This window comes from Cotesia typhae, unplaced genomic scaffold, assembly GCF_013202065.1.
Source record: "Cotesia typhae breed Kobodo isofemale line unplaced genomic scaffold, CoteBio_Ctyphae contig_65, whole genome shotgun sequence".
Classification (NCBI taxonomy): Eukaryota; Metazoa; Arthropoda; class Insecta; order Hymenoptera; family Braconidae; genus Cotesia; species Cotesia typhae.
In genome coordinates, this window is record NW_027423762.1 from 644022 (window position 1) to 664850 (window position 20829).

Genomic DNA, 20829 nt, shown 5'->3' on the forward strand with positions numbered 1-20829 from the left:
TTAAGAGAGATGGAATTCTATCAAATTACCTCCTTGAAGTGATGGATATATATGAAATGCCGGCTCTTGTAACCAGGATACTACTTTCACAAGATCTTTTACGTGACTGGGAACAAGACATCTCAGAATCGCTGTGCAGCCCCGTGATGCTCCTTCAACAACTTCTACGTCAACTGTATATGATTGAGTCACAACTAGAAAAAATTATGAATGATTAAAAACATAAATTACCAGTATATAAGTATATGATAACATATCTATAACACAAACTGTTAATAGATTTTTTATGCATTATGTAACAATTTTAGTATCGCAACGGATAAAATCTATAACTGCTACATAAGTCTGCAGGCTCTGTTTATTTATAAAACTTGTTAACCAACGAAGTAATAAATATACTGTAAAAAGTTTTCGGAGTAAATGCAGAGTGATCTGGGAGTGAAGGCGGAGTGGATGATTTTCAATTGATTTACTCTCTCTAGGAGTAAAATTTACTCGGAGTAATTATGTCACTGAAATTACTCTTATGCATAATTGAAAGTAACTTTCGACTTAGATGTTTTTTAACAAAAAAATCGACAATTTTCCATAGAATTTAATAGAAAAAAAAACGGGAAATCTCAATTCTATACGGAAGTTAATTAAAAAAATTAGGAAAACGGATGACCCTAAAGGCCATCTCTGCAACTTCCCGTTAATTCCGTCAATACATGGCCGTTTTTTTTTGAGCTCTTCGAGCTCAAAAATACAATCTGTATGTTGTCTTGAGCGCTTCGAGCTCAAAAAGATACCTTTTCTGTGCTTTTGCGCTCTTTGAGCTTAAAAATCTGATAGAAGTTTCATAGAGCACTATTTTTTGGATTTTTAAACCGCAATAACTTTTGAATGAATAAACCGATTCTTACGGGGTTAGCGGCATTCTACGCAGTTTTTGAAGCCTTATAAAGAACCTTCAAGTTCAAATTGATCAAACTAAGAATTTCGAAGTAATTCCAAAAATGCATTTTTTATTTATTTTTTACGTTAATGATTACTTATGGACGAATCAACCGATTTCGACTGGGCTGGCGGCGATCGACGTGGTTTTTTGATGTTAAGAGCTTGTTTGATTTTGGAATCAATCGGTTAAGCTTGTTAAAAGTTACCCCAATAAAACCACATTTGAAAAAAATTTTTTTTGTAGTTTTCTTCAAATTTATCAAATTCTACAGGCTCGAATCAGTCCAAATTGTATTCAAAGTCTAAGTTTGGTTAAGCTCTTTCGAAAAGCGCCAACCACGATGAAATCAGTCAAGCCGTTCAAAAGTTATGAGAGGTTTACATACAGTCACACACACACACACACACACACACACACACACACACACACACACACACACACACACACACACACACACACACACACACACACACACATGCACACACACACACACACGCGCGCGGCACACACGGCACGCATACGACACACACGCACACACACACACACACACACACACACACACACACACACACACACACACACACACACACACACACGCACGCACACGGCACACACACACACACACGAATAGTTACGAGAATCTTCTTTGCTGATTGAATAAGAATCGGCAGAAAAATTAAATACAAAAAAATTAATATTTTATCATTTTCATTAGGGTCGTAAACAAGCTGCGCGCTCATGAACAGTCACAGTGGTAAGAATCCACTGTAATTTGCATGCAAAACTGTTCGTCCGGTAGAATGTTTCATTTAAAATAACAGTGGATGATAATCACTGTGACAGCTCATGTGCGCGCAGCTTGTTTTCAACAGTTTTCAACAGTTCATTCAGTCAAATGTTATTGCGGTTTGGAACGTTGAAAAATAGTGTTTTATTAAACTGCTCGACGAGCTCAAAAGCATACAGAAGCAAATTCTTTGAGCTCGGACAGCTTAAAATAACACAAAAATTGAATTTTTGAGCTCGAAGAGCTCAAAAACATTATAAGTGCAATTTCAAGCGCTTAGGTATAGAATTGGCAGGAAGTTGCAGGGATGGCTTTCAGGGTCAACCGTCGTCCTAATTTTTTAATTAACTTTCTAATCGAATTGAGATTTCGCGTTTTTTTTTTTTTTTTTAATAATTCTACGGAAAATTCTCGATTTTTCTATCAAAAAGCATTTCAGTCGAAAATTACTTTGAACAACGCATAAGAGTAATTTCAGTGGATTATTATCAATAGACCAATTTACGGAGTAAACTTTTTATTCATTTTTTCTAATTAAAAAAAAAAAATTAGGAAAACGGTTAACCCTAAAGGCCATCCCTGCAACTTCGCGCTGATTCCATAGCTAAGCACTTAAAATTGCACTTATGATCTTTTTGAGCTCAAAGAGTTAGCTGTTATATGCGTTTGAGTTCTTCGAGCTTAAAAGTCCGATAGGTGTTTTAAAACGGGATGTCGTTTGTTCGTTGGTCGTCCCTATTATTCCTTAGGGTGCAACTGGAATTTTGGACTCAGTTTCCAAAACATGTATCCGAACATGGAATAGGTCTACAGAGTCGTGAGAAATTAACTAAGAGGAACAAAAATTTAAATTTGAGAATTTTACTTTTCTTAATTATTTATTTAACGGTATGTTATTAATTGCCAAACTGGTTCAAAACAACGGTAACCAAAAACTCTATTAAAATCGAACTTGACTAGGTAATTCTGTGGTAAGATCTCACTTTGGTATAATGTCGGAATTCTTAACTTGACCGTTGCCAACGGTAACCGAATCTTTGCCGAAGTGTAGGGCTTATAAGTATCTTATAAGAGGCAAGAGGTCGCTCATCATCGGCGTAGCGTCGCAGTATGGTATAGGGCTCTTCTGAGTCGGGTACAGTGTTCGAGTCTCGCGTTCGACATGTAAAATTTTCAATAATTAATAATTATTAATTATAATTACTTTTAACGCGAGTGTGAGGAAAATTACAGTGTTGTTTGTGACTAATGTATCTAACTCCATCATCTCTTTCCCCCTTGACCTATAAAATCTACCAATCAAAAAAAAACTCTTACATACCCGAGTAAGAAAAATTATAACAATTATATATACTTATATAGAATTATATATTACTTACATATAATTATATAAGATTATATATAATAATATATAATTAGATGCAGCATTTTTTAATAATTATATATCATCATATATAATTACATATAAATATTCATAATTATATATAGTACTAGCTGTCACCCGCCAGCTTCGTTGGGCATTTTATAGAATTTCATTTTTAGATCTAAACTTGAAATTTAATTAGAGTATTGTTCTGACTTTCACAAATTCCAAATTTCATCGAATTAGCATATACCTTTTATCCGGGTAATTATTCCAGCTAATATTCATTGTAAATTTCAATGTGCCATCATTATAATGTTTGCGTGGCTCTTTTTAAAAATGAGTAATAATTGACACGAAAAAAAATTTTTGAAATGAGAATTCGGAGTCTATAGGAGCTATAGCTTGGAAATTAGAAAATTTTTAATGTTAACACCCACCTCGCAAATCCCTGTGAGATGAGCTATCGTAAAATTTGCCCATTGACTTTTTCTACATCTTTTACAGAAGATTCCTACCAAATTTGGAGTCGATAGGAGCTATAATTTGAAAACAGGAATTTTTCATTATTAACGCCCCCGCAACCCCGCTTGTGGGTGGAATTTCGTAAAATCCGTTCTTAGCTGACCTCTACTCGGCGAAAGGAATATTCTTGCCAAATTTCAAGTCTCCAGGTCTTATAGTTTCAGAGATATCGTGATTAGTGACTATATTTATAGAAAGTCTCCTATATATAAATAGATAGATATAGATTGATCATGTTTTGAGGTCCCGAGGTGTTATTAATAACTGAGTTCTTCAAGTAAGGGGAATCGTAGCATTATACCTTTCCCGAAAGCCACGTGTTTGGGTCCTCAAGTCGGCCAGTAGTTACTTCTTTTAATTTTATAATTGTATTTCGTTGAGATAATCTGACTGAGGAATTGGGGTATATCTCCATTCAATATCAATTAGATATAATTTCTATTTTATAATTAACGTCGTCATAAAATAATCAATCGGTCTACTCAGGATCTAGACCAATTATCAATAATTGTACGCGACATTATTATTATTCATCTTATTACATAATCCATCCGGCTAAGGAATTCGGCTCTGGATTTAGTCTTAAGTAAATTCCTTTTAAATAAATAGTTTGTTTATATTTGTTATTGATACTTCGTGATATTTAAATTACTTTTTCTTCTTTCCTTCTCCTAACACCCTTATATTATTTATTTTTTCCTTGAATACCTGCAGATTGGTCCTGAAAATAAAGAGTTTGTTATTTTCCCCATTTACAAAAATAGTTGGCATCCAAACGTGCACTAACACAGTCTGGGTGACTGCTGCGGTGTTGCTTAGGAGATTGAGAGCATCTCCTAAGTCTTCTATTTGTTCATTTCAGTTTGGGTGACCTGGACAAATTTCTATTTTGCTCGACGTATCCACCGTCGAGTAGATTGTAAAATAGTAAATTTTTTTGTAACCATATTTTTTCCCGAATTAAAAATTTAGACCAGAGGCGGAGATACCGGCCAGATAGAATAAAGCACGCTTGTCCTGAAATAAAATAAATAGGCCCGATGACACACAAGCTGGGTGAGAAATTCAGTTAGACGCTAGATAATTTCATCAAAATTACCAAAATCATACATTTATTGGGGGGCCGTGCCGAGCAATCAATTAATGATTTGAATTTCGTGTGAATAAGAAATGAAAATAATCATAAAAGTAAAGATAAAGACAAAATTAATTATCAGACAAAAAGTAATAATATTAATTCCCTTTAATAAATATTTCCCTTAAAATAAAATAATAGAGCGGAGGGAAAGGATTAAGGAAAATTAAAGCAGCGAACACAAAGTATTTAACAAAAGAAAATCAAATGGATGAAAATAAAATGAAATTAAATTTAGAAATAAGAAAAGAATTAATTAATATAAAGGCCTAAGCGGTTCAAAATTGCCGAATTCCTCCGCGGGCTATGTAATTCTTCATTATAAATAACAAAAATAAATCCTCTTGAAATTTTTTTAAGCTCGGGTACAATGATCAATTTTAATCCGATACTATAATTTCTAAATGCCAATCATCCTTTCTAATATTTTGATTTTAACGCACATAATTATAATGAAGAAAATTCTATTAAAAAATAAAATCTTATAAATTTCAAATATGTCTCAGAATATAAATAACAATTCGATGATGAATCTCCGCAATTAATTATTAACATCTTATTAATTAATGACTTCAGCGTTTAATAAACAAAAGAAAAATTCAGAAATTATCAACAAAATAATAACAATGATGATGCAGGAGACTTATTTGAGAAGTCTGCTACATCGCATTTACGAAGATTGATAGATGGAGTATTTAAACCTGATGTTATTTTAAACTTAAACTGCACGTATGGTGGGCGGCCTCCTTCAGCACAAGGAAAAGACAAACAGCTTAAGAAAGTTAAACCATTAGATCGACTAGCTAAAAGAGCACTCATAGGTATATAATCTTTTTTCATTTTACTTATAATTGATTCTATCCGTAATATTGATGATGCATTGAAATTATATTCCAGAATATTGTGATGATTATGCAACGAAAAAAGGGTGGTCAAAATTCAACCCAAGTTTGAAGAAAAGTACTTTAACTAATTTATATACCTCTGAGTGACAAGACATGTGTGATTACACTGAAATTTAATTCTGAAAAGTATCTGAACATTTAAGTTAATTTCTGAGAAGTATTAAATGTTAGATGTCTCTTTGACTTTGAATTACATTTTCTATGATATTATATTTGTATTTTATTATTTAACGTTAAATTATAATCTGCTACAATATATTGTGATACATAAAATATTGTCATTAAGCATAAGATAATATGTATACGTAATTAAAAATGTAAAATTATCAATATTTAAAAAGTGAGTATCAATACTAGTAATAATAATACCTATTGGTACATTAGTACAAAAAAGTCATGTATATACATATGTGTGTGTGTGTGTGTGTGTGTGTGTGTGTGTGTGTGTGTGTGTGTGTGTGTGTGTGTGTGTGTGTGTGTGTGTGTGTGTGTGTGTGTGTGTGTGTGTGTTAGGGTGGTCCTTATGTTGGGTTTTTTGAAATTTTTTTTCACGATAGTTCAAAATCGATTCAAAATCTATAAATAAAAAATCATGCCAAGTTATAGCTCTTAATTTTAATATTAACCCGCGCCCCCCGACGGTCAAAGTTTTAAAGGAAAATAACATGAGAAAAGTTATATTTTTCTTTGGAATTTTTTACGTCATAAACTAACCAACAAATCACATCAAAAAATATTTTTTCTAGTGCAAAATTTAACGGTCTACAAAAAAGGTCTCTTATCATTTTTTGATAATTCTAACGGTTTTAAAGTTATTCGAGGTCTAAATTGAAACTATAATCTTTTTCATAGTTTTTTCTGTTTTTTTGGTCATTTAATAGTTCATAAATCATGAACCGGTTATTCTTTATAATCTCATTGGATTTTTTTGTTTAGAAAATTTTCAAAGTAACTGTAACTTTGGAATAATAGTAACACCAATTCATTTTTTTAGCCTGAACTGTCGAACATTTTGAAGATTTTTAACTTTTTTTGGATACAAAAGAAATTCGGGACCTATTGTCTCGATTTTTATTGTTATTGGTACAAATATCAACAAACTCCAATTTCAAATTTTGATTTCTGGTTAAAAACATTTTAGAAACCGATCATGCCGCCATCTATTAGATTTTACTTCAATCTCTAACACTAAAATTAATTCTCAGATTACTCATAACCTACATTTATTTCTCAGCTTGATCAAAATCGTTCAATTACTAGTACTGATGCCTTTTTGATATATAAATAAATTTTTTGAGTTCATTTATCCGATATTTAAGTAATCAGTTAAATATGGAGTTATCACGTTTACGTCAAAACATTTTTTTGATTGGTGATGTTGACGTTCAAATCGTAGGTAACAAATTACCATCGAAATTGCAAGCTTTGAAAGTGTTATTTTTTTATACACGTATTTTAAATAATACTATCACAGATAGTGTTGCTGCAGTGATTGATGAAATTATTGTGTTTTGGAAGAAAGCTCGAATTCCCGTTCAAGATATGCAAAGATGTCGAGATAAGTTGAAAAAACTGTATGATGAGTGGCGCATACTTCTTAAACATAGAAATCGGAGTAAAGTTGCTGTGAAAAAACAAAATGAATTTTCCTGTTCATTAAAAAAATTATTTGACATCGCACCGTCAAATGTATTTGAAATGGTTGATGAAAATTCCAAAGAATTCTTGAATAATCAGAGATCAGATGAACGAATTGGTTTTATTGCAAATATTAAGACGAAATACGATAACGATGAAATTGGTGTTAAAAAATTAGAGAAACAATTAGATTTCGAAAAACGAAAATTGGAAAGTGAAAAAGAAAAATCATTATTTGGTAAATTATAATAATCAACTTACTCATTGATATTTTATTATTTTATAGTGAAGATATTTTGTGTCTTATCATTATCCTTTTTTGTAGACAAAAACGTTGAACTCTTATCAAGCCAAGGAAGTGCTCAATCAGTCTCTAGTGGAGAAGTATACATTCCAACTACTGCCGGCCAATTTAAATCAAGAAATATAAGAGGAACTCACAATATTCTCAACGAAAGAGTTGTAGCTACTTTTGACCGTTGTAAAGTAAGCGACAGAGATGCTGTGTTTATAACTACAGCTATTTGTCAGTCGCTTATCGATTTAAAATTATTAGAAGTGGATATTAATTCCATTATTGTCAATCGATCATCTATTCGCCGATGTCGGCTTACTATGCGAGAGTCAAAATCAATAGAAATAAAAAAACATTTCCAAGACTTAAAGTTATCATCTATTGTTGTACATTGGGATGGAAAATTATTACCTAATTTGTTAAATACAGAAACTGTTCATCGATTGCCTGTAATAATTACTTCAGAAAGTAAAGAAATTATGTTAGGTGTACCAACGAGCGAAGATGGAACTGGAATGGCACAAGCTTCTGTAGTTCATAAGACATTATGTGACTGGGGATTCGACATATCTGTAAAAGCAATATGCTGTGACACTATTCCTTCAAATTTAGGCCTTCGTAATGGTGCTGCTGCATTACTGGAAAAATTGTTAGAAAGAGATTTGTTGTATCTTCCATGTAGGCATCATATATTTGAAATAGTCCTAAGATATGTCTTCGAAGCTGTTTTTCCAAATACTGTTGGTCCTAATGTTCCACTTTTTATCCGATTCCAAAAGCAATGGGGAGATTTAAATAAACTCAGTCACAAAAGAGGTTTAGATGATCCGAAAAATGATAATATCTTGACAAATGAAAAAATTGAATCTATTAGAACTTTTACGACTGAAACTCTTGCATCACAACTGCTTCGTGATGATTACAAAGAGTTATTAGAGCTTACTTTAGTTTTTATCGGTGTCATCCCCGAAAAATTTAGTTTTCGTAAGCCAGGAGCTTGTCACCATGCACGATGGATGGCAAAAGCTATTAATATATTGAAAATGTACATGCTTTGGGAGCAATTGTCATTGAAAAAAGGTGAAGATAATAAACTACGGCAAATATGTGTTTTTGTGACAATGGTTTATGTTAAAGCTTGGTTTTCGTCGTCAAATAGTGTCAAAGCTCCGTACCATGATCTACAGTTTATAAAAGAACTCAACAACTTTAAGGCAATCAACAGTAATCTTGCTACTGTGGCAATTAGTAGATTTATGAATCACTTGTGGTATTTATCACCAGAATTAGCAATCATGGCTATTTTTGATGAGGAAGTTTCACAAGAAACAAAATTAAAAATTGTCGCTAAGCTGCGTAAAGAAGAAGAAACAATTGTGATTGATGATATTCCGGAAGAAGACTTGGATTATACTAGTGAAAAATGTAGTGTTAAACGCTTTCAAACTAAGAGCATAACTGAATTATTATATAATGATATTGACTTTTTCGTAACTACAGAATCGATCAATTTTTTCAATAGATTCGAGTTACAAACAGAATTTTTAAAAATTCATCCTTCTGAATGGGCTCATAATGAACACTATAAAACTGCATTACGATTCGCTAAAAAACTATCGGTTGTGAATGACTGTGCTGAAAGAGGAGTTAAACTAGTGCAAGATTTTTGTAATTGTTATACTAAGGATGAAAAACAAATGCAATACGTGTTATAATTGGTTAAAGACCATCGTCAAACGTTTCCTCACGCACTTAAAAAAACTAATGTAAAAACTTCATGAAAGTATCTGTAATTAAAAATAAAAATGGTAATGTTTGTACATTTTCGATTCATTAAAATATTAATAATACACTTCTTTAATTGATTAATACTTTTCACGTAAATTATAGTTCAAAATTATATGCATCAGTAAAAAAAGTAATCTAATATGAATAATAACCCGTCTATGATTGTTGAATTATTAAATGACCAGAAAAAACTATGAAAAAGATTATAGTTTCAATTTAGACCTCGAATAACTTTAAAACCGTTAGAATTATCAAAAAATGATAAGAGACCTTTTTTGTAGACCGTTAAATTTTGCACTAGAAAAAATATTTTTTGATGTGATTTGTTGGTTAGTTTATGACGTAAAAAATTCCAAAGAAAAATATAACTTTTCTCATGTTATTTTCCTTTAAAACTTTGACCGTCGGGGGGCGCGGGTTAATATTAAAATTAAGAGCTATAACTTGGCATGATTTTTTATTTATAGATTTTGAATCGATTTTGAACTATCGTGAAAAAAAATTTCAAAAAACCCAACATAAGGACCACCCTAATATATATGTGTGTGTGTGTGTGTGTGTGTGTGTGTGTGTGTGTGTGTGTGTGTGTGTGTGTGTGTGTGTGTGTGTGTGTGTGTGTGTGTGACCCTCTTATAACTTTTGAACGGCTCGACCGATCGAAACGCGGTTGGTGTCATTCGATTCGGTCCCACCAAACTTAGATTTTCTCAAAATTTGAACCGATTCAGACAGATAGATTCCAAGAAATCTCTAAAAAACTGTAAAAAAAATTTTTTTGGAAGTGGTTTTTTTTTCAATACCTTTTAAACGGCTTTACCGATCGATTTCAAAAACTAATCAGCTCTCAACCTTCAAAAACGACGTCGACCATCACCAACCATTTCAAAATCGGTTTATTTGTTCGAGAAATATCGTGAACGAAAGAAATCGAAAAAATCGACAAAATGAAATTTTTTAAGAAAAACTCTAAAATTATTTATCTGATCAATTTTCGTTTACATACTGTTCATAGTACTTAAAAAACTGCATAGATTGCTGCAAACCGCGTGAAAATCGGAAAATTTGTTCGAGAGATATTGTTGAAAAAAAATTTCTAAAAAAGTGTTTTTTTTACATAACTTCGAGATTTCTTTTTGGATCGTTTTCGAGAAAAGAAAACAATGATTAGAGCCCACAAAATGATGTCGATCGCTGTCAAGAACGTGAAAATCGGTTGATTGGTTTGTGAGTTATCGTTGTCGATAAAATTAGGAAACAGTGCATTTTTCAAATTTTTCTTAGATTTTCGGTTTGATCAGTTTGTATTCAAAAGTATATTGTAGAGTTTAAAAAACTGAGTGGATTGCTGTCAACTGCGTGAAAATCGGTTCATTTATTCAGAAGTTATTGTAGTTTGAAAATTCAAAAAATACTGATTTATTAAAGTTCTATCAGACTTTTGAGCTCGATCAGCTCAAAAGCTTAGAACAACTGACTCTTTGAGCTCGAAGGGCTCGAAGTAACATATAAATTATATTTACAAGCTCAAAAACGTCATAAATTCAATTTTAAGCGCTTATATATGGAATTAGCGGCAAGTTGCAGTGATGGCCTTTAGGGTCAACCGTTTTCGAGATTTTTCTTAATTTTAAAACGTTAATGAGACATATTTCATATTTAAATTCAGTGGAACAAAATACATAGAAGTAATACTTAATCTCTCCTTAATCTTTCCTTAAAGTCCGCTATACCGGTGGAAAGCCTGGGGCCTCGTCCTTCGGGAGGAGGAAGGAGGAGTCGGAGGAGTAACAACCTCGTTAAAAAACCAAGGTCCATCTGGCTCTGGATGGTAGCACCCAGTTACAGGGCCCCGCCGCTAGGGTTACAGCATTCAAAATGATGGGAATGTCGAACTTAACGACTTTATCGTCTACGGTGCAGGGGAGGGATACCCCAGTACTGGCGGCTAGCAGTGCTCAGACGGGCTGCTTGTCGTCGTCATCCACCGACCGTTTGGACCTAGAGGTGGACCCCAAGGCCTCTTTGTCTGGTTCAGCTACTGGGAGTAACAAAAAGAAGATTACTTCACTTCTCGATAAGAGGGACGAAGCAATTGAAAAAGAGAATAAGTTGCTGGGGGAATTATAGGAACTCTTTAAGGAGACACTCCAGACCATCCGAACTAAGTGGACGGTACCAACCGAGGTCACCAAAGGTGTGAGGGAGGCTTAGAGGCTTCTCCTAGAGAGCCTCATAAACCGAAAGTCTTGAAAGACATCTTAACGAGAGCTGTCCCAAAAGGAGAATGAGGAGAGGCAGAGACTGCTCGATGATCTGAGGAACCAACGTCAGGCCCCTCAGGTAGTAGCAGCACAGACGCCGATCTCGGAAAATAAAAAAAGACAGGTGATGAGTCCACCGGAAGGTCCAGAAAAAGATGTGCTGAAGCAGACGAACGACAGTTTCACAGTAGCCACTGTCAGGGGGAAAAGACAGCGCACTGGAAACGTCGCCAAAATTGATGCTGTAGCACAAGAGGAGATAAAAGACGAAAACCGGAAAAAGCCACAGGAACCGTTTCAATTGGTGGAAAATAAGAAGAAAAAGATGAAGAAGAGGAAAAAACAGAAAGAGAAAGGACCAGTAGATCAGGCAGTGACAGTGGAGCCAGCAGAACCAGGGATAAATACTACGGGACCAGGACCAGGATCAGGGACGAAGCCGACAACAGCAGCCAAAGGAGACCGGAGGCCGAAGAAGAAGCAATGACCGGAGGCAGTGCTGATTAATCCAGGTAAGTCGCAATCTTCTGGTGAAGTCTTGAGAGCTCTGCGCTCGGGACTTCATCCGGAGGAATTGGGCTTAGGAATCTACTACTGCCACGGTAGCTGGACGCCGCTACGATGGTTGAAAAGATCAAGGAGGCTTTGAGAAAAGCTACCGATGGGACTGCAGACGGACTTAACGTGTCTATCACGAAATCCAATAGATGGGGAGTCGTTCGCGCTTTCATCGAGTTTGGACTTAGGGATGCTGTGACCTTAGAGACTTTGGGAAAGGTCAAAATCGGCTGGCTGATTTGCCGAATACGCCGTTGAGAGCGACTCGATCGGAACTTAGTAAATTAAGAGGGTGGAATAATTGTAATTATTTTCGTAAATTAATGATCGCTACTATCTCAGGTGTTACTTTTATATTTGTTGGTTCTTTTATAAGTAAATTAGAATACAACAGAATAAGTTAGGAAACCGCTGCGTAAACATCTGAATCGGGGGCGCAGTCGGAAATAAGGTTTTAATTGTAGTTAAGATATTACATGACAGTCCGTCAGGTTGACGAGGTAAATTTATGATACACTAGTCATAAAAATTAAGGGATATAAAAAAAATTCCAAATTTTTGGGTGATTTTCAACAAGCTGTAACTCCGAGGAAAATGGTCGTACAGAAAAAATAAAAAAGCAAATTGTAGCTCCAAGTGTCTAGATTTCAGATATGACCATGAAAAATTTTTGTCATGTCCAGGTCTGGAGAAATCCTAAGAAAACTACCGAAAAAAAACTTTTTCAAATTTTTTTCCGTCTAAAAAAAGGTCCACGGGCTTCAAAAAAATTTTTTTGATTGTTTCGTTTGGAAGTTCTTTTAGAAAATTTAATACTCTTTAATTTGGCGTATTAAAAAAGCCTGTACGACGATTTGCTGCGGAGTGATCGTCAATCAAAGCAAAAAAGTTCTTTTTGACTTTGATATTCAATAACTCCGGAAATAATGATCGTACAGGGAATTAAAGGAGGGTTTTGAAAACTGCACAATATTCTCTATAAGAGAATGGAAACATATTTTGGAAAAAAAAACGCGACTCAAAGTTACGATCGTCGTCCGGATCAAGGTAGACGACGAATCACTACCGAGCGTAATGATCGAGCTATCATTCGCGAAGCTCGTCGAAAACCTACTTTTTTTTGACAATAGTGGAGCATTTTGAAGATGTTAAAAAAACAAAATTTTCGAAAAAAAAATTTTTGAAAAAAAATTGAAATTTTTTTTTTTTTTTTCAAATTTGTCAAAAAATCAGAATTTAATCGTAAGTAATATGAATTAATAATGTGTAGAGATCCGGTGGATCGAATTAATTCAGAAAAATTGTTAGCTAGGAAAATTAGTGGTAGGTTTAATTGGTGCGTGTACTAGGTATTCATCATATCCTTTTCTGTTTCCTAGGCAATCACTTAGAAACCGTTGTATAGACGTTCAAGTCGGGGGCGTAGTCGGGAATAAGGTTTTAGTATGGAATTTAGTATGTTCGGTGGACAATTTTTGGTTAAGATTTTATGGTAAATTCTGTCCGGTGGACGAAGTTGATTTTGAGTTGAGTTAAGCCCGAGGGACAAGGTTTATTATGGTGTTATATGGTATTCTGTCAAGTTGACGAAATTAAGGAAAAGTAATACACTACTGGAAAAAATTAAGGGATCAAAAAAAAATTCCAAATTTTTCGGTAGTTTTCAACAGGCCGTAACTTTGAGAGAAATGGTCGTACAGGAAATAAAAAAAAAGGAAATTGTAGCTCCAAGTGTCTAGTTTTTGTATTAGAACTTCAAAATTTTGTAGCCTCCGCGGTTTCTGAGTAATCGTAGAAAAACCAGCAACAAAAAAATTCTCAAAATTTTTTTAGTTTTTTTTTTTGGTCTACGGGCGTGGAAAAATTTTTTTAGCTTAACCACCATAAGGATCGGATACTTTGTTCATTTATCTTTAATTTCTTTTTTTAAACACCCTGATACGTCCACTCCTCGCTGAGATATCGGTCTTCAAATGGAAAAGGATCTTTTTGTATTTGATTATCGATACCTCAGCAACCAATGATCGCACAGAAAGTTAAAGGTGGGTTTCAAGAACTTGAATGAATTCCCCTTAACGACTATCCATTGTTTTTTCGAAAAAAAATTTTTTCTTTCCGTCACATGAATTTGAAAATGCAACAAAAAAAGGGCTTTTAGTGGTTTTTTGGAGAATCAAGCGCTGGATCGAAAATATTGAGGAAACCACTAATGTTAAATGTGCCTTTTACAGTTCAATATGTCCACAAAAACTTTACAAAGAATCAAATTAATCCAGCCAGCCGTTTTTTTGTTTCACTTGATCGAATTTTTGAAAAAATGAAAGGATCACGTTTTTTGCTCTGAAAAGCTCATAATTTTTAAAAATGAGAAAAAAAATGGTTTTTTCGAGCTTTTTCCACATTTTCGTTCCAAAAGTGCTTAAATTTTCAAAAAAAAAAAAAAAAAAAGAAAATTTTCAAAATAAAAAAATTTTTTCGAAAAAAATTTTTTTGAAAAATTTTTTTTTAACAAGTTAAGGAAACTCAAAAACCATCGCCCAATGATTTTTATCACCTTTCCACCGCTGCATTCCTTGATTCTACTGATCTCCTTTTAATTAAATTAATAAAAAAGTTAATACCCCCAATCGAATTTCGATTTTTTCATACGCTTTTCGGAGTTTTTTTTTCTTTTCTTTTTGTGAATCCTTAGCAAATCGCTTCATTCAACAGTTTTTTCAAAACTAATCCCTCTGCGCTAAAAAAATTTTTTTAATTTTTTGGTCAAAATTGAAAATTTCTGACTTTTGATTCTTAATCATGGTTAGACGACATTTATCGGAGGTGGAAGTCGCTCGGTTAGTGACTCTTATCGACGAAGGTTACACTCAACATGCAGTTGCTATCCGGATGGGTGTAAGTCAATCTGTCGTATCTCGAGCTTATACCAGATACCAAGAGACGAATCAATATCATCGTCGCCCCGGACAAGGTCGCCATCGAGTCACTAATGCCCGCGATGATCGAACAATTGTTAGAGAAGTTCGACGACAACCTTTCGTCAATGCGAATATTGTCGCTCGAAACTTCCCCAATCGCAGACAACAGCAACAACAACAGCAACAGCGACGACGGCATCAAGTGCGAAACATTTGCTCTCGAACAATCATCAACCGTCTTCGTGAAACTGGGTTACACGCACGACATCCTAATCGTGTACCCCTGTTGACAGCAAGACATCGTCGAGCTCGTTTAGCGTATGCTTACGATCATCGAAATTGGAACTTGTGGGAATGGACAAATGTTTTATTCACAGATGAGTCTCGTTTTAATCTGTATGGCAACGATCGACGTCCTCTCGTTTGGCGCCGTCGTGGAGAACGTTTTCGCCAGAACTTTGTCCGTCCAGTCGTTGCCTACGGCGGTGGATCAGTTATGGTGTGGGGCGGCTTTTCACGAAATTGGAGAACACCTTTGATAATTGTACGCGAAAATTTGACAGCTAGACGTTACATCGACCAAATTTTAAGGCCCATTGTTCTGCGCAGACGACAACATCTGAGGTCGTTCATATTGATGCAAGATAATGCACGTCCACACACAGCCAACATTACCCGGCGCTTCTTTGAGCGGCATGACATCACATTGTTGCGACACCCAGCAATGAGTCGAGATCTCAACCCCATAGAGCACGTTTGGGACATAATGGGCCGTCGGTTGCGCAGAGAGTATCCAAATTTGCAGAACTTAGCTGCTTTGGAGCGCGCGCTTCAGCACATTTGGAATACCATTCCGCAGCCTCAAATTACCGTCTGCATAAACATGGCTGAACGTTTGAGAGCCGTTATTGAAAACAGGGGTGGTAATACCCGGTATTGAACCAACAAAAACCTTCAGAGAATGAGTTTGGAGTCATTAAATACGGTGGAACTGACGAGCCACCGGGTCTCAATTCTCCTGAAATACCTCACACACACACACACACACACACACACACACACACACACACACACACACACACACACACACACACACACACACACACACACACACACACACACACACACACACACACACACACACACACACACACACACACACACACACACACACACACACACACACACACACACACACACACACACACACACAGAGAGAGAGAGAGAGAGAGAGAGAGAGAGAGAGAGAGAGAGAGAGAGAGAGAGAGAGAGAGAGAGAGAGAGAGAGAGAGAGAGAGAGAGAGAGAGAGAGAGAGAGAGAGAGAGAGAGAGAGAGAGAGAGAAGCGTAAATCCGACCGCGCGACCTCCACGTGGTACGCTTTGGATAACGCTAATGCCGGCGGTAATTGTTTTCTTGAACTTTTCAAGAGAAAAAATTTCAAAAAAAATTTTTTTTTTTAATTTTTTTTTTTTTTCAATTTAAGCACTTTTTGGAACGAAAATGTGGAAAAAGCTCAAAAAAACCATTTTTAAAAATTATGAGCTTTTCAGAGAAAAAACGTGATCCTTTAATTTTTTCAAAAATTCGATCAAGTGAAACAAAAAAACGGCTGGCTGGATTAATTTGATTCTTTGTAGGGTTTTTGTGGACATATTGAACTGTAAAAGGCACACTTAACATTAGTGGTTTCCTCAATATTTTCGATCCAGCGCTTGATTTTCCAAAAAACCACTAAAAGCTCTTTTTTTGTTGCATTTTCAAATTCATGTGACGGAAAGAAAAAATTTTTTTCGAAAAACAATGGACAGTCGTTAAGGGAATTCATTCAAGTTCTTGAAACCCACCTTTAACTTTCTGTGCGATCATTGGTTGCTGAGATATCGATAATCAAAGACAAAAAGATCCTTTTCCATTTGAAGACCGATATCTCAGCGAGGAGTGGACGTATCAGGGTGTTTAAAAAAAGAAATGAAAGCTAAATGAACAAAGTATCCGATCCTTATGGTGGTTAAGCTAAAAATATTTTTTCCACGCCCGTAGACCAAAAAAAAAAACTAAAAAAATTTTGAGAATTTTATTGTTGCTGGTTTTTCTACGATTACTCAGAAACCGCGGAGGCTACAAAATTTTGAAGTTCTAATCCAAAAACTAGACACTTGGAGCTACAATTTTCTTTTTTTTCATTTCCTGTACGACCATATCTCTCAAAGTTACGGCCTGTTGAAAACTACCGAAAAATTTGGAATTTTTTTTTGATCCCTTAATTTTTTCCAGTAGTGTATTTATCCGCTGGATAGATATTAGTGAATTTGTGTCCTGTGAATACGTATAAGTTGAGTGATATTTAGTTTAATAAATTTTACGGTAAGTTTCCTGCAGGTTAGGTGAGAGGCTCTCACATTCATTGTTAAGTAATTTTTAGAGAAATATTGCTGGAAATAATTTGTTAACATTAATTTGTCGAATTTATTTATTAAATTTTGAACAAATGATTGTAATTGAATTGAATTCCTCGGTATTAATTGCAGCTTGCCTAAACTTCTCACGACCTTGACTTCTCCTCTCATGCTCCTCCGGTTTCTAGAACACCGTTTATAAAATTCCAGTAGTGCCCTTTTCCAAGAGACAAAAGGACTCACCAATTGAACAGAAGCGCAATACTTCCGATACTATTCTTTGTTGTTAAATATAGGTAGTCGGGGATTGATTGTCAGAGGGTGAGTTATCTTGGTACCAATACGCAATTGACCAACTACTATAAGAATTTACGAAGGAATTTTCATAGTTTTAGCTGAAAAAATTTTTGGACTTTTTGAATGAAGATTCTAAGCAGTCTTCTTTAAGTTTAGAATAACCATAAGTTCTCTTACTTGCTCTAACTTGAACATCGCGACTGAGTATTCGGCCAACAGAGTTACTAGCTATACATCTGTAAGCTGCACTATGGACGTCTTGTCTGAATGCTGCTGCTTGAAATGGAAGAAGTACCAGAGTTCCATTTCTAAGTACTCGCCGAACACCAAGTACGTCTCCAGCCGGAAGTCCATCTGCAGTAGACCAGTCAATGTTCGGTGTTGGACTTCCGGATGCTGCGCAATCTAGCCAAGCTCCGCTTGAATTGGAGAATTCAATTCTTGATGGTGGTTCAATTAGAAAACTTGGTCCACGTAGATGAGCATCAAAACCATGGCCACCAGTTGAGGAGACTACTACCGCTATTCCTAGTGACATAAAGAAAAAAATTTTTATTTGAAATTATAATTTCAACAGCCCCTTTATAGTAGATTTCATAAAGATCTAACTATTACAGCCATCCTCACGGCACAACTTTTAGAAAATTTAGCAATTTTCTGACTCCGTTTGTCGAGCTAATTCAGAAAATATATATAGTTCAAGAGATTATACATGTATGTATTTATAAGTACCTGAATGACCGAGCTTTGCTCAGTATTTTAAAGTTCCCGCTAAGAAAATTGAAAATTTTTGGAAAGTTATCGGTTTTACCCCGTTTTTCGGAAATCGAATTTTCAAAAGTCGTTGAAGTTTTGAGGTTCTAGCAAGCTTCTCCGAATGTTTCTGCGATGTTGTGTGTGTGTGTGTGTGTGTGTGTGTGTGTGTGTGTGTGTGTGTGTGTGTGTGTGTGTGTGTGTGTGTGTGTGTGTGTGTGTGTGAGCTTCCCGGACTATTCCTGCGATGTTGTCACTATGTCTGTTTGACCGATTTCATCGTAGTTGACACGATTCGAAAAAGTTAAACTGAAATTAGATTTTAAATATGATTTTTAACGATTTGGAGGTTATATTTTGAGAAATCTCCAAAAAAACCACGAAAAAATTTTTAACTTCCCGCTAAGAAAATTGAAAATTTTCAAAAATCGGGAAGTTATTGATTTCACCCCGTTTTTCGAAAATCGAGTTCTCATCAGATCTTGACGTTTTGAGATCCTAGGAAGCTTCCCTGACTATTCCCGCGATGATGTCCGCGCGCGCGCGCGTGCGTGTGTGTGTGTGTGTGTGTGTGTGTGTAACCCTTTTATAACTTCTGAACGGCTTGACCGATTTCATCGCGATTGGTGCTATTCGAAAGGGCTTGGCCAAACTTAGATTTCCTGAAAATTTGAATCGATTCGGAACAGTCGATTTTGAGAAATTGTAAAAAAACTACAAAAAAAAAATTTTTTTAAAAGTGGTTTTTTTGGAATACCTTTAAACGGCTTTACCGATCAATTCTAAAAATTAATCAGCTCTTAACATAACAAAAACACGTCGATCGCCGCCAAGCCGAGCAAAACTTTTATTCGTTTGTAAGTTATCGTTGACGAATAACAAAAAACGAAAAAAACGCAAAAAAAATATGAAAAAAGTGATTTTTTCGAATTAGACCGGAATTTTCAGTCTGATCAATTTGAGTTTAAAAATATATCATAGAATTTGAAAATGCTGCCAAGCGCGTGAAAATCGGCTGATATTTAAAAGTTATTGCGGTTTGAAAATTCAAAAAATAGTGTTATATGAAACTTCTATCATACTTTTGAGCTCGAAGAAAGAAGAGTTTATAAAAAAATGTTTCAATTTTAGATAGCTATTTTCTTTTTCTATCTTGAGAATCACCTTAAAATTTCAAAATTCTTTGAGTTTCTCAACTTTTGTTTTTAGAAATAATAAATATTTATTCTAATCTCTAGAATAAAAAATTTCAATAAAAGGATTCTATGAAAAAATGAAACTGATAGATCGATAAGACAATAAGTCTTACGCATTATTTATGTGATTGTGACATTTTCTTTTCTACCTGGAACTATCTGAAATGCAGAACAGAAAGTGTATCACTACTTATCGTACGTAAGAACTTCCTCCGTTCAGATATTCATATTCCACAGGTGAATAAAGCAATAACAATACTTGTAGTAGTAGAATGACAATGGAAAAAAAAAAATATTAATGTGGAATTATATCGAATAAAAAACTCTATGAAAAGAAGAATCACAAAAATGAATAAGGAAGAAAACGAGTCACCAGAGTAGGAAAGAAGCGGAATATAAATAACTGGAGAAAACGATAGTGAGCTCGTATTGCAATGAATAAGCCTGTAGTAATTATACGACTACGATTAAGTCGGGAAATCTTTTTTTTTTTTTTTTTTTTTTTTTTACGAGAGAAAGAGCCACTATTACTGTCTCAACTATGAGGGATATATTTTGCAGTATTGAGCGAGTACCAATGTTCTTGCCTAGTAGCATTCATCCATTTTCCGGTACGTTCGTGGATTCTCCGATAACCCTATTCACCTGCTCATTCCTTGCAACACCATACTTCGCTCTCATGTCAATGTATGTTGCTGATCACAATTTGTTTCTTTTAGTTTCAAAGATTTAAAAATTGTCAATTGTGATGATTATCATATGATGTGAATTATATAATTTATTATGCTTGAATGAAATTAAATTTTTTTTCCCGAAAAGAAGATTAATTTCGGATATTTGGGAATTTTATTGCATCTGTGACCTCAAAATTTTCTATAATCCTAGGTTTCTATGTATAAAAATGACAATTAAAAATATTTGGATACCCGGGAAAAAATGATCAGAGATGAACAGGCATGAGTCTTCAGGTCTGATCAGATCTATTCATGTATGATTCGATCAGGTCTATAAAGAAAAAAAAAAGTGGTGCCAGCGGGTATTGGAACCGTGTATGCCGCGCTCTTCAGACTGT

General features: G+C 34.8%; 1 protein-coding gene across 1 annotated transcript in view; it reads right to left on the reverse strand.

Moving 5' to 3' along the window:
- Positions 1-20829, reverse strand: part of LOC141532656 (cell adhesion molecule Dscam2-like) — a 66279-nt gene continuing 45450 nt past the window's right edge. The window contains exons 2-3 of the mRNA XM_074251109.1: positions 17986-18336; positions 1-194 (exon numbers count right to left, since the gene is read on the reverse strand). Of these exons, the coding sequence (XP_074107210.1) occupies positions 1-194; positions 17986-18336 (545 nt within the window). The remainder of the gene's footprint in view (positions 195-17985; positions 18337-20829) is intronic.